The sequence below is a fragment of the Notechis scutatus genome, chromosome 4 (assembly GCF_049901735.1).
Source record: "Notechis scutatus isolate UNSWTSFEM ecotype Mainland chromosome 4, rNotScu1.2, whole genome shotgun sequence".
Lineage (NCBI taxonomy): Eukaryota > Metazoa > Chordata > Lepidosauria > Squamata > Elapidae > Notechis > Notechis scutatus.
In genome coordinates, this window is record NC_142012.1 from 108,029,322 (window position 1) to 108,042,681 (window position 13,360).

Here is a 13,360-nt window from a genome sequence, read left to right on the forward strand (position 1 = left end):
TTGCTTTCTAGCTAGTCTTTAGATCTTTGGCTCTACTTTTAAGCACAGCCAAACCTCCCTTAGGACTGAAGGTCCTATTATTCAGTGACTCACGGCAAGCAAATTTTATGTGACAGACTCAGGTAGCCAATGGCAGATAGATTGATTACTGAATCATTCTGTGAGCAACTCAATCTGCCTGCCTGCTTTGCCTGATTTTGGGTAAAAGTTGCTCTTTTTTTAATAAAAAATTCAATATTTACATACATGTGTTGTGAGTTAATTTTGTGAGTTTGCTTGCAAGCAAATTTTATGTGACAGACTGAGCTAGCCAATCGCAGATAGATAGATCTCTGAATGAATCTGTGATTCTGTGAGCAACTCAATCTGCCTGCCTGCTTTGCCTGATTTTGGGTAAATGTTCTTTTTGTATAAAAAAATTCAATATTTATATAAATATTTATAATATTTATATACAAGCCATGCCAAGCCAGTCACATGACCAAGCCATACCCACAAATTAGGCCACGCCCACAGAACCGGTTAGTGGTCTCTGGGATTTAAAATTATGAGTTTGGTGGTCCCTGAGGTCCAAAAGGTTGGTGACCCCTGCTCTAGACAACAGTACCGTATCTTTGATTACTTTGCTTTTTATATTTTTAAATCTGCTCTGTGTAAGCTGAAGAACATATTAGTGAATTTGCCAAGGCTGATCCAATAGAACGACAAGGTAAGAGACACTGTTCTGTTAGGGAACCTTGTGTGACAGTTTTTAACTGAGAGGTTTTTCAGATGCCTCACTAGAAAGCATGATACGTATGTGAAAGCTTACACATTAGTATCCCTGTAATTTGTTCGGACAGAAAGTATGATGCCCTACTGCTCCAGTAGAGAACAAAAGGTACCTTACACTAGTTATTTAGTGCTCTGGTTTCAGAACTGACAGTTCCTGCTCTGCAATTTGTCTCTGATGCCAAAAGTACATTAACTATAAAGCTAGTGGGGAAGAGAATTGCTGCTTATATAATATAAAGGACAGGGTTTATGGGCACTAAAGCAATTCCGCTGTTTTTGTAGTCACCGGTCAGCATAATTATATGTATGATCCAGTCAGCTCTTGCAGAATTATTTCAGTTCCTGTATTTCAAGGGTTGTGTTTCTGTTTTTCATTTTTATGTCAACTCTTAAGTTTTCCTCAAATAAGAGCTTCATAGCAGTGGGCTACAGTGTTGATTCTACAGTGCAGAACACAAAGTAACAGGTAGACATCTTAACATTCCCCTCACAGCAAGAAGCCCATCTGGTTTCTGTTAGTCTTAAAATGCTCTCTGTTCTGGAGAATTCCCTTCAAACTCCACTGAACGTTTTTCTTCATCCACAATCAATTTAAGCTTTCCATTCTGACAACAAAGCCCTTTTCAAGTCAAATCCTCACATACAAGTTACATAAGAGCCACACATTAAACTACATTATCAACTGCATTTCAAAGTGAAGATAACTTTCTTGTTCATCATCTAATATCTCACTCTTTAAAATCCGCTAATTATAAAAAGCATTATTTCAGAAAATATTATTTTGAGAAGAAATAGTAGTTGCTACTTAATATGGTTAAAGGAACATCTGGCTGCCTAATGAGAGATGCTACCATTTCATTAAAGGGCATAAATAGTAAGCAAGACATTCAATAATATATAATTTCTGTGTGTGTTGTTTTGCTACAGTTTAAAACCTACAATAATCTTTGAAGGTGTTGGGATATCCATTTTAACAACCAAAATTAGAGGGACCTATTAGCTTAAAGGTATTTCATTTTCCTTACACATTTTCTACTGAAAAGGATCAGTCTCATGAGAATGAAACATAAAACACAGAGATAGTAATAGAACTATGGTCCAAAACAGCTTTATTTGTATCAGGGGTATTACCATCAGCTGTTCAAAAAAAATCTTTTGTTTAACATTTGATAAAGCAGGAATTGCTGTTAAGGAGGAAAAATAGGCTACATTTAATCTTCTGCAAATTAATATTTATCAAATCATCTTCTATCTATCTACTTTTTTTCTTCTTATATAAAAACTGATGTGTGTATGTGTGTAGGTTCCAGCATAACTGTGGAATGCCTTGAGCAATTTCAACCAAACTTAGTACACAGATGACTTACCCTCTGGAAACAAATACTGTGGGGGTAAGACACCCCTAACACCTCTCGAGGGTGTGTGCCTTAAAATGGCTTCTACTGTACAGCACAGTGGACTTGCCATGGTAATGGCTTCACAATAAGGGGGCTCCCTCTTGTGGAGGAATAGAAGAATAGTGATACTGCGCGAGAAACAGTACAACAGCGTGAGTCCCAACTACAGGATTTTCCTGTCTAATACAGGATTGGGATAAATACACGTGCAACGCCGGGTTATTGGCTAGTTATAAATAAAAGTGATGGGTAAAATTCATCTAACAGGTTCTGTTTTAGATTGTTTTCAAAATTTGCAAACCATTTAAGGAATCTGTTGCTTCAAAGGATTGGTTTGTTAATACTGTAACTCAGTACATAGGACGCTAACTCAATCTATAGTACAACCATTATAAATTAGTTTGTCAAATAGATATTAATTACAGTACTTAATTTGAATTAAATAGCTTGCATCTCTTCAACCGCATAAGGGGTTGATTTCTGCCAAAACTGCATTGATAGCTGTCCAAAGTATTCTCTAGTCTCCAGAAACAGAGAAACAGCTGTCAGAATGAAAATTAGGGCAATGAGTAACTAGAGCTAAGATTAGGAATTCTGTTAAATGATTCTACACCACACTGGAATATATAGCGAAATCTCAAAATTATTTTTTTAACATTTTGTGTGGGAAGCATTTAGCAGAGAGCAAAATAATAGAAGTTGGCCCAAGGAAAGAAAAATGAACACATTTAAAGGCTGCATTGAATATTTGATTAAGCAATGAGGTAATTCCCAGACATAATATGATTACATTATGGCCTCCATTTTTTTTAAAAAAACAGAAGCTATAATGCCTTGAGTATGTTACACACAGGTGGGTATTCCCCTACACCGCTGAAAGTTAATTCTATAGAAATAACTACAGAAACCAAATTGCTCATATGCGCTCAGGACCTATTGTTAGAAACATAGTCACCTTAATTTTTAAGCTAGCATTCTACTAACACTACCATATAAATTGTTTTGTTTTTTGAACTTAAAAATATTTTTAAAACATGGACAATATATTTCTGATTGAAAGATGGTCTAGAGACACTTCTAAAAATATTTTCTATAAATTTACTGAAACTCATTTTAAAAAAGAGAAAAAGAAGAAAGCTGCTATATAGTAATTTTGGATGATGACAAAAAGACAGTAAAGAATGATCAACTTAAACATTGGAGGGTGGCAGTAGATGGGAAATTAAGACAGAAAAATGGAAGTTGGGTATCAGTACATAGAAACTGCTGGGGTTACCGAGAAGAAAATAAGTGAAAGGGCTAGGTCAAAAATGGCGGGCTTATCTTCAAAGTGACAGAAAAATATTGGATATTTAATCTGTAAAACCATGGATATGACAGAAAAGAGGTCACACAATATCCGGCTTGCATATGCTGAATTGCTGCATGGGCAGAATTGTTCTGACCAGACCTTGCAACAGAAGTTTGAAGCAATCACTCAGGGATCCCAAGAGGTATATGCTACAAGAATTGTGCTTATAAATAGAATCATAATATTGTTTTGTTATTTTAACATGTGAACTTCTCACTCTAAGACAAATGAAAGCAGCTGTTATTAAATAATCTCATGGCAAACAGTTTTGTGTTTTTCCGATTGGACAGTTGTCCTCTGCCATTTATTTAGGTTCCTGCACAAATTTATATTTTAGCAGGCATGCCTGACAAACTGTACAGTAATTAGCCATGGGAAGCTTTTAATGAGGCATCTGTGACACTATAAAAATTTCAGAGGTGTCTACTAATGCAAAATAGATATAGACCAAAATATCCTAAACAAATAGCTAAGGTGCCATTAGGTTGCAATAAATGCTATCATTGCTAACTCTGTAAAATACAAATGTTGCTTTTGGGAAGAGTAGGCAACAGGAACACAAAACAAAAGTAATAAAATGCTGGCCTATAGGGCTCATTTTCAATAAAACACATTTTAATATACAACTTTATTCGCATTTCTGAAGAAAATGGTGGCTGAAATGCAAAATAGTTCATCTGCCTTATCTACATTCTTCCCCCTGAAGGGAGGTTAGCTCTATCCTCTTAATGTGCTTGAAGTCTCCCAAGACCTGACTATGTCTTTAGGTTTGAGAACCCAAGGACACTGGTAAATATTCACTCAGTTGTGCCTGGTGGTCTTTTATATTTTAATAATAATTACATTTTTAATCATTGATCTTTTTATACATAGTTTTAACTGTTATACACCACCCACTTTTGTGACATAAATGGGTGGCCCTATACATTTGATAATGACCTGTCTTATCCTATTAGGACAAGCCCATCCTATCCATGCTGGCAGAGGGCAGATTTTGGATCTTGTCAGTCAAAGAATTCCGACTAGTAGGATAAAGAAGAGCCTTCTCTGCTACAGCACCCACCCTCTGGAACATTTCATCCTCTAATAAGTCAGAGGTGGGGAACTATGAGCTCTTACTGACTTGTGGATTTCAACTCCCAAAATTCCTGAGCCAGGCATGGTTCAGGTACCTTGTTAAAGTAAAATCTGCCCCCTCCCTCCTATCCTTCTGTGAGGATCTGAAGACCTGGTTCTGCTGGTTGGCCTGGGGTCCAAACGGGTGAGTCCCACATTCGGTGTGGTTGCTAGATTGATGGCAGACTCCTCACCCCACTTTCTGCTCTTCAGCTTTTTGTTATCATATTGATGTATTTATTCTCGTTGTGTTCCTTTGTTATTGTTACTTTATTGCTATATTATTTCACTTCTTTCTTCTACACGTCTTTTCATTTTTCTTCCTTTTTGTTATTGTAAGCCTCCTAGAGAAGCCCCGTGGTGAGACAGGTGGCAAGTAAATTTAACAAATAAATAAAATAAACAAAAAAAAATCCTTCATAGTGGCATTTAAAGAATAATGGTCAAAGTTTATTTTTCCAACTGTACAATCTTAAATATGTAACAATATAAATAAAATCAAGAAGTCCATATTGGACAGAAGCACACATTCCATTTTGATCAAGGCACTGATTTACCACAATGCAGTATGCCGGCATTAAGGTGGATCATTGAATTCCCAGATTATGTCCTTCATTGTCCTGAGTCAGCTGCTGAAGTATGCTTAAAATAACATCTGTTCTTTCCAGTAAAGTTAGATTTTTGTTTGCTGCTGATCGCAGGAGAAGTGAGTAAGCATACTTATTCACCTTAAGGTTTTCATCATCTTTACTGCTAGAGAAAAGTAAAGTGGAACAGAGGTTATCCAAATGCATAAAGAACTCTGAAAAATATTGTCTTTCCTAAGATAAAGGTAAAGGTTCTCCTCGCACATATGTGCTAGTTGTTTCCGGCTCTAAAGGGCAGTGCTCATTTCCATTACAAAGCCAAAGAACCAGCGCTGTCAGAAGACGTCCGTGGTCATGTGGCCGGCATGACTAAACACTGACGGCGCACAGAACACTGTTACCTTCTCACATAAGTGGTCCCTATTTTTCTACTTGCATTTTTTTTTACATGCTTTCGAACTGCTGAATATAGATTGTCAGAAGCTGGGACAAATAACGGGAGCTTATCCCGTTATGCAGTACTAGGGATTTGAACCACAAGACTGCTGACCTTTCTGATCGACAAGCTCAGCATCTTATCCACTGAGCCATCGCATCCCTAATTAAATAAACTGTCTTTCCTACAGCACATCATTAGGAACAAGAGGGAGAGTTTCCTAATATACATCTATTTCCACACACCCCCAAACTGAAGGTTCCAAAAGTTGTCCAAATCCTTAAAACAGTTTTTCAAGGGGTGCAAAAGCTTCATTTTGGTGGTAATTATTGGATCAAAAACATAATCTTTTAAAAATGCATCCATATATAAAGATAGCTGAAGATGTCCATCTCCATGTTTCTTTCCCATCCTTTTTGATAAGAAAGCAGATATTTTCTGCAAATATTTTCACTCAAAACAAGAAGCAATTAAAGTACTAACGCTTGGCAACAGAAGCAACAGCCTAAATTATTATACGTACCAGTTAGACAATTCCAATTGCAATAATTCTATCAGAATATCCCTAATTGTTTTTCTAATTATCAATTTAAAATGGATTATATAGCCAAACATATTGAAAGGCATGTAATAATAGCAACATGATTCATGCGCTGCAATTGTATTGATTGGGTTATATATTCTCTTAATGCAATACTATCTATAGGTAGAAACCTCTTACATTTTATTTTAATCAAAGAGGAAAGGTATCAAATTAAGAAATTGTATCTCTGTGAACACTCTCACTGCTTTGGATTTCAAAATGTGAAGTTTAGCAGAGAGTTTAAATAAATTCAAGGGGCACTCCTAATCTTTCTATACAGAATATTTAACTCAAATGTCTCCCTAGGTAGTTTAAGGTTAGTTTGTTTCTTAATAGCAAAATTAATTTCATATAATCAAAAGGAATTCTAAAAGAGTGCCTTTTGCTCTTTTATTTATTTTCTCTGAAGCTTACAATGGGGTTATCACATTGTAACTTCAATGTTTGAGTAAGTTCCATGTCACAGCAAGAAAAATGTTCTAAATGGACTCCGTTGACATCTGCAAGTTATCAAATTATATAAATGCAGATGCAAACTAGGGCAATATTCACATCATCTATCTCTCAAAAACTGTGATACAATACAATATGCTGATTAAAATTTATCAAACCTAAACTTTGAATTTAGATACCAAGTCCCAAACCACAGAACAATGGCAATCCTGCTATTATGGCTCTTCACTGCTGGCACACAGAAGTGTTATCATATCAGTCATAATTAAAGAGTTCAAAAATAATCTCAAAAGTACAAGTGGTCCTTATTTAGAGACCACAATTGGGATCAGCTTGGTTGTGATGTGAAGTGGTCATTAAGTAAAACTACAATTGCATTTATTATCTTGATTTGCTTTACAGACCGGCAAAGGGCGTAGTTGTGAAGATGGGTCATATAACACAAGGCAGTTGCTAAACAAGGACTACCTGTATGATCTTTCAGAAATCATGTCTTACTGAGCAAAATATAATACAGCTGGTGATTTATATCACTCTCTCTGAAAAAAAAATACTGATTTTTAGTTCCCTTCCATCAGCCCCAAATGAAAATTTCAAACTTCTAAAACTATGGTCATGTACAATAAACTTATATTACTATAGAGTATAAATAGAATTACAGCAATTATTGATATCAACAGGTTATATAAGAAATAAATCATTTATGAAATCATTTATGAAATAGGAATTTTATTCTTTATGTTCTGTATTTATATTGCCATCTTGTGGAGATTTAGAAATTCTAATACAATTCCTGTGAATCTTCTATTACAATTTCAACCTGCCATACATTCATCTCCTTTTCTTTTATCATTAGTTTTAAATTGATTACTTTTTATTGGCAAGATTGCAGATTATCTTTCCCTTCCTTTCTTATAAAAACAAACACTGACAGCTTTTCCCCATTTGGTTGAATCAAGTAATAAGAGCTTAATGCTAAAAACAAAAACTTTCATGACTTGATATAACAGCTCTTAGATTCAGTAAACTACACAACAAAAGCATGTAATTTATTACTTTTATCATTACTACCACATATGAAATATAAGCATGAATTAAGCACATATGAAAGAAATCAGAATTTGCCTGATACATGTAGATACCTGAAAACAAGGATAAATACCCTTTTACGGTATCTTCAGTTCCTATCTAAATCTTCTATGTTCAACAGAATATATGTAGCATCACAACATGGCTCACATAAGCTAAGAACATGGAGCAAATGAAAATCATACATTGCAATGTCCTACCTGTCAATGAATACTTCAGCTTCAACCATAACAACACAAGAGCACACAATAGATACAAACTCAAGGTTAACCGCACCAAACTTGATTGCAGGAAATACGACTTCAGCAACAGAGTGGTCAATGTCTGGAATACTCTATCTGACTCTGTGGTTTCTTCCCCAAACCCCAAAAATTTTAACCTTAGACTGTCTACTATTGACCTCACCCCTTTCCTAAGAGGTCTGTAGGGGGCGTGCATAAGCGCACCAACGTGCCTACCGTCCCTGTCCTATTGTTTCTTTTATTTTTCTTATATGTACCCATTTCATGTATTCATAACTATGTATATACTTATACCTATTATCTTGTAAATGATTGACAAATCAAATCAAATAAATAAATAAATAAATAAATAAAATGAAACACTAAAATGAATAGTTTGCCCAACTGTTTGTGCATCTTGAAATATGACCATACGTACAGAACCAGGGGTGGGATTCTACAGGTTCGCACCTATTCGCTAGAACCGGTTGTTAACATTCTAAGCAGTTCGGAGAACCGGTTGTTAGAAGAAATTACTGGCCTAATCCTGTAAGGAAGGCAGGAAGGAAACATTCTGGTGTTGCTTACAGAAACTGCCTCTCAGTTAACCCTTATTACATTCTTGGCAGGACTAGACTTCCTGTCTCTGGAACTTCTCTTGAAATTTTTTCCCCTCCTTTGCTGGTACTTTCCTTGTGTGGACTGTTACAATTGCACTGAAAAAAGTGACTTATGACCATTTTTCACACTTACGACTGTTGCAGCATCCCCACAGTCACGAGAGGCCAGGCGAGGAGATGCGTGCTTCGATGTGAGTGATGTTGAGTTGGCCACACCCAGCCAGTCACATTACCCCCAAGCCATGCCCACCAACTAAGCCACGCCCACAAAACCGGTTGTTAAAAAAATTGAATCCCACCCCTGCACAGAACACACATAAAATAGCAGTGGGAAACTCTGCAGATTTCGTAAAACTATTCTAGGATTTCTATTTAGGGTACTGATATCCAGCCAGTGATTCAAATTCATATTTAAAGAGAAATTTCTCTGTGGTTTGGAATTAAATCTTAAATGAAAGTAACAAAATATGCTTGCACTTACCTAGTTTTCTTTTTGGTTGACGAAAGTAACTTGATGAATTGAAGAAGAAGAAAAGACAATCGAGATTCAAATATACTAAGGAGCTTCAATACTTCTTCTTTATTAAGGTTAGTACCAGTAGACAGATCTTCAATAGGAACTCTCTCAGCATTGTTTGAGTCATCAACACATTTCTAAACAAAAGGGTGTTATGGAATTACTTTAATGTCTATATAGTATCCCTTTGGAATTTTATTAGATCAGAACTGTATGATTTTTTTTAAAAGTAATTAAAATGAAGTGATAAAGTTGAATCTGTCCAGTCAAACATGAACTTTGAAATATAAACATTTGTAAAGAATATGAACTTTGATACTTTGACTAACCATGATATACAATATGCAAAAAAATCTGAACATAATATGCAAATTAAAAAGTAATATTTACCTGTTCACATTCAGCACCAAGCTCTTTCCTGATAGATTGAAAAACAGACCGGCACTGAATCATTATATCTAAGGCCCCAGACAAAGTCTTTAGTTTTCCAGTGCTGCTATTCTGACCTAGTAGAATCAGAAAGGTAAGCAACATAAATAGTTCATCAAAATAAGAATCTGCACCTTTTTTTTTTTTGAACATTTTGTTCAAAGCCATTACCAATAGGTTCTCAGAAACTACTCATCTATTTAAAATTGGATCTGTATCCTAAATTAGGGAAATGCTTTAATTTACTTTACTTACTTGTCATCTGAAATTCAGCAAACGCCACTCTTTCCAATTGCACACGGAGAAGTTCACATGGTGCATCCTTCAAGAGCTGAAAAAACTTCACAGCTTTATTGTAATGAAGATCAACCAGTATCCTGTGCTGTTTTCGCTGATGCTCATCCCCAACCTTCAACAATAACGTATTTTGACAAGTCAGTTCATGAGAACAGTGTTTTATATTAGAACATTTTACCAACATACACGTTTATAAGCATGCACAGTCAAAGAAAGACCATGTAACCGTACATTTTTGGAGAAAATACCTGATTTCTCAAACAGCTGTGGTACATGGAAGCCAACCTGTGGTGAATTGTGGCTGCCCGGTACTGGCAAAGAGGTTGCCTTGTAGTCACTAATTCAACATCACAGTATTTCAAAGATTTCATCATTGATTCACTAACTTCTTTTTCTATCTAAAATACACAAAAGAAAAACATTCAAAATTTGTATGAAAATCACTTCAACTTATAACCCCTTTCTAATCCTTTCCAAAATGATAAAAGTATTATAAGCCTTGAAAGTGATCATATAATTTGTCTCCCAATGATATCACATGAAATCTGTTTTCAAGCCTAGGTTCACCATTGAAACTGCATTGGTAATCCCACAAGAATGACCTATGTCAGAGAGAGACAAAAAGTGATGTTGATTTCCCTGAATTTCCTTCCAGGCTTCCATAGCTGACCATGACATCAGATGAATGGCATGACATTCTAAAGCATGGTCAGTGGAGCCTGGACAAAAAAATATACTCGATCTGATTTAATTTAGAAGTATACTTATTTACAAATAAATTATATTAACTGAATACAGTTAAAGTGAATACTCACTATATGCACAGTTTGACCTTTTTATCATACAGTATTTACAATTCAGTAGAAATGATTGAAATAGCTTTAAGGCCCATGGGCCTCTGAAAAGGACCTCAGATTGTGCATTTCTGTCTGAAATAATGCAGGAGGCACCTATCTCTTGGAAAAATTGTCCCAAGTGTACCAATAACCAATAGAGCACTTTGATAATCCTGTTCATAATCCTATCAATGAGATTCCTAAGGAACAGTTATCTGAATATAGCCTTCCTTATTTATTGCAACCTTGTATGAATTTTTTTTTTTTTGTCTTGGAGGTGTGTCAGAAATCATCAACAATTTTGTTTCAAGATGCATCACTATTACCAGATTTTTGGACCTTTGTAAATGTGTATATTACAATACAGTTTTTGATTTAGTTGTTTTAAACTTTAGTTTAAATTAGGTAGAATTATTTGATAGAAGCTTAACAGAAAAATAACATAGCCATTCAGTAACTAACAATCTTATTATTATGGCATAATAATTATTATCTTATTATTATGGCATATATAGATCCTCATTATTTACCCATTGGTAAAGCAAATAGTTGATTTTCAATAATCAGGTCAAATCTGATACCTGTTCCTGAGCTTTCCTAGATAATGGTGCATAATCTTGCAGCAGAGTTGCCATGGTAAAATATGTAGTGGACAGTTCCCAGTTGACAGAATCCCAAACAGCTGGATGGACTTCTCTTTTGTTCAATGATCGTAAGGCCTTCAGATAATAATCAACAGCCTATAAGATTTAATAATTATGGAATATGAGACATTTACAGATGTATGGAAACCAGTAATAATATTATTGTAATTTTCACAAAGGGCAGTCAATAGTGTGGGCTGATTTTTAACACTAAGTATAAATACAGTTATAAGAGGACTGTCGTCCAGAGTTTCTTGATGTGGAATTCTCCAGATATAAAGGACTATAGAATTCCTAACCTTTGAGAATACTGATTGGGAATTTGGGATATCTGAGTATATCAAAGAGTCAAAAATTACAGAATATTACTGCAGTTTTTAAATCTCTCTACACATTCTGGATTCTGAAAATATTTTCACAATTTATCAAGTTTTCAAATATTAATCAATGATTCAGTGTAAATTCTTATATATACAAGGTGTTCATTACACTTTTGAAAAACAATGTTCTATAGTTCCCTTGTGATTGTTTTCTATTAAGGTAAGAATGTGGAAAAAGATAAAGTAAAGAGCTATTTGGGCTTCCACAACATATTTATCTAATGTTACAACGCGAAGACCCAATGTAAGTACTTACTAATATAAATAATCCAGTGGAAAAACAATCTGAATCAAGAACAGTAAAAGCTACCTATCCATATTTTATTAAAAACCTTTAAAAAATTTTAAAGTAGTTTTAAGTTTGAAAAAAATGATTTAAACAATACTGCTAGGATAAAATTTAGATACTAATATGAATTTCTTGCCCATAGCAAAGATAAAACTGCATAATAAATATTAGCTTTATAAGTCCATGAGGTTCATACTAATGTTATTGTAGTATACCTGAAAACTTAAGTCTATGCCATGATGATAAAATTAGTGTGCAGACATATTTTTCTATTGATGTATTGCAGGCCGCTTAAATGTGTAGGCCTAGCCTTACCTTATTATAATAAAGAGCCTCTTCAGGAGAAAATTCTCTTTTGAAGTCTCCGCCCACAGCACAGTGCGCATGTGCACAAATCCGCATTAACCTTCCCATGTTACACAAGAGAAGAGAAGCATTGGTTGAATCATCAATAGATTCAAAGTTCTGAATCCCTTTTTCAAAAAAAGAGAAACTTTTCTTCCAAAGTTGCTGCTCTGCTGTAGATACCATTTTGCTCTCTGTAACAGAAAAAAAGGAAAAGAACCCATTTCATTCAAAGAAATCAGAAAAAAATATATGGAATAAACATTTGAACACCATTCTGGAAAATGAAGTAAAATATGTTTACTTCAAATGCATAAAGAACACTTCAAATGTTTTTGTTTTTCCAAGAGACAGATTGGAAGCTGTCAGGAGTCAGCAGCATGGCAGTACAAAAACAAGTAAATAAATACTTTTAAAACACTGTTTCCAACTTTTTTCTTCCTGAACTTTTTGGTTCCACGATGGCAACCAGAATTGTGAAAAAGTCATAAATAGTTAAGGATCTAAATCTAAATTCTTAGACTTCACAGGAAAATTACTCCTAAAACAGAATATTCTTCAAAAAGCATATTTAATTATGTTTTCATGTTAACAATCTTGTGTATGTTATTAAAATGTTTCCAGATTTTGTTTTGAAAAAGAGCACAGAAATCATAAGTTTTGATCTGATTAAAATATATAAATTATCAGATCACAGATGCAAATTCGGCTTGATCTTTTCTATATAGTATCAAGTTATAAATGAAATTTTGCATAAGATAAGCATTCTTACATTCTCTCCTTCCCCCAACTCCAACTTTTTTGACATTCCGGAAGGTCCTTTAAGACCTAATGACTTTCTTAGATGGCTTCACTGTTGTTATTCTTATAATTATTCTCACCTAAGGTTTATATCTTTTTTTTATAATATTTACCTTTTAAAATGATTTTTATATGTTTTACATTGTTTTCTTTATACGCAGTTTAATCTGTCTGTTGTCCACCGAGACTCACCTT

General features: G+C 34.6%; 1 protein-coding gene across 6 annotated transcripts in view; it reads right to left on the bottom strand.

Annotated features, from left to right (window-relative positions):
* Positions 1-5,066: 5,066 nt before the first annotated feature.
* The window catches only part of EDRF1 (erythroid differentiation regulatory factor 1), a 32,400-nt gene continuing 24,106 nt past the window's right edge, over positions 5,067-13,360 (bottom strand). For 3 of the 6 annotated variants that reach the window (XM_026668928.2, XM_026668936.2, XM_087964326.1), the window contains 7 exons: positions 12,335-12,558; positions 11,288-11,446; positions 10,119-10,268; positions 9,829-9,982; positions 9,535-9,650; positions 9,109-9,281; positions 5,067-5,391 (listed from right to left, as the gene is read on the bottom strand). In XM_026668928.2, the coding sequence (XP_026524713.1) occupies positions 5,226-5,391; positions 9,109-9,281; positions 9,535-9,650; positions 9,829-9,982; positions 10,119-10,268; positions 11,288-11,446; positions 12,335-12,558 (1,142 nt within the window). In that variant the 3' untranslated portion in view covers positions 5,067-5,225. Of the gene's footprint in view, positions 5,392-7,743; positions 7,942-9,108; positions 9,282-9,534; positions 9,651-9,828; positions 9,983-10,118; positions 10,269-11,287; positions 11,447-12,334; positions 12,559-13,360 lie in introns of those variants that run through there. The other 3 variants (XM_087964328.1, XM_087964325.1, XM_087964327.1) reach the window with 2 other exon arrangements.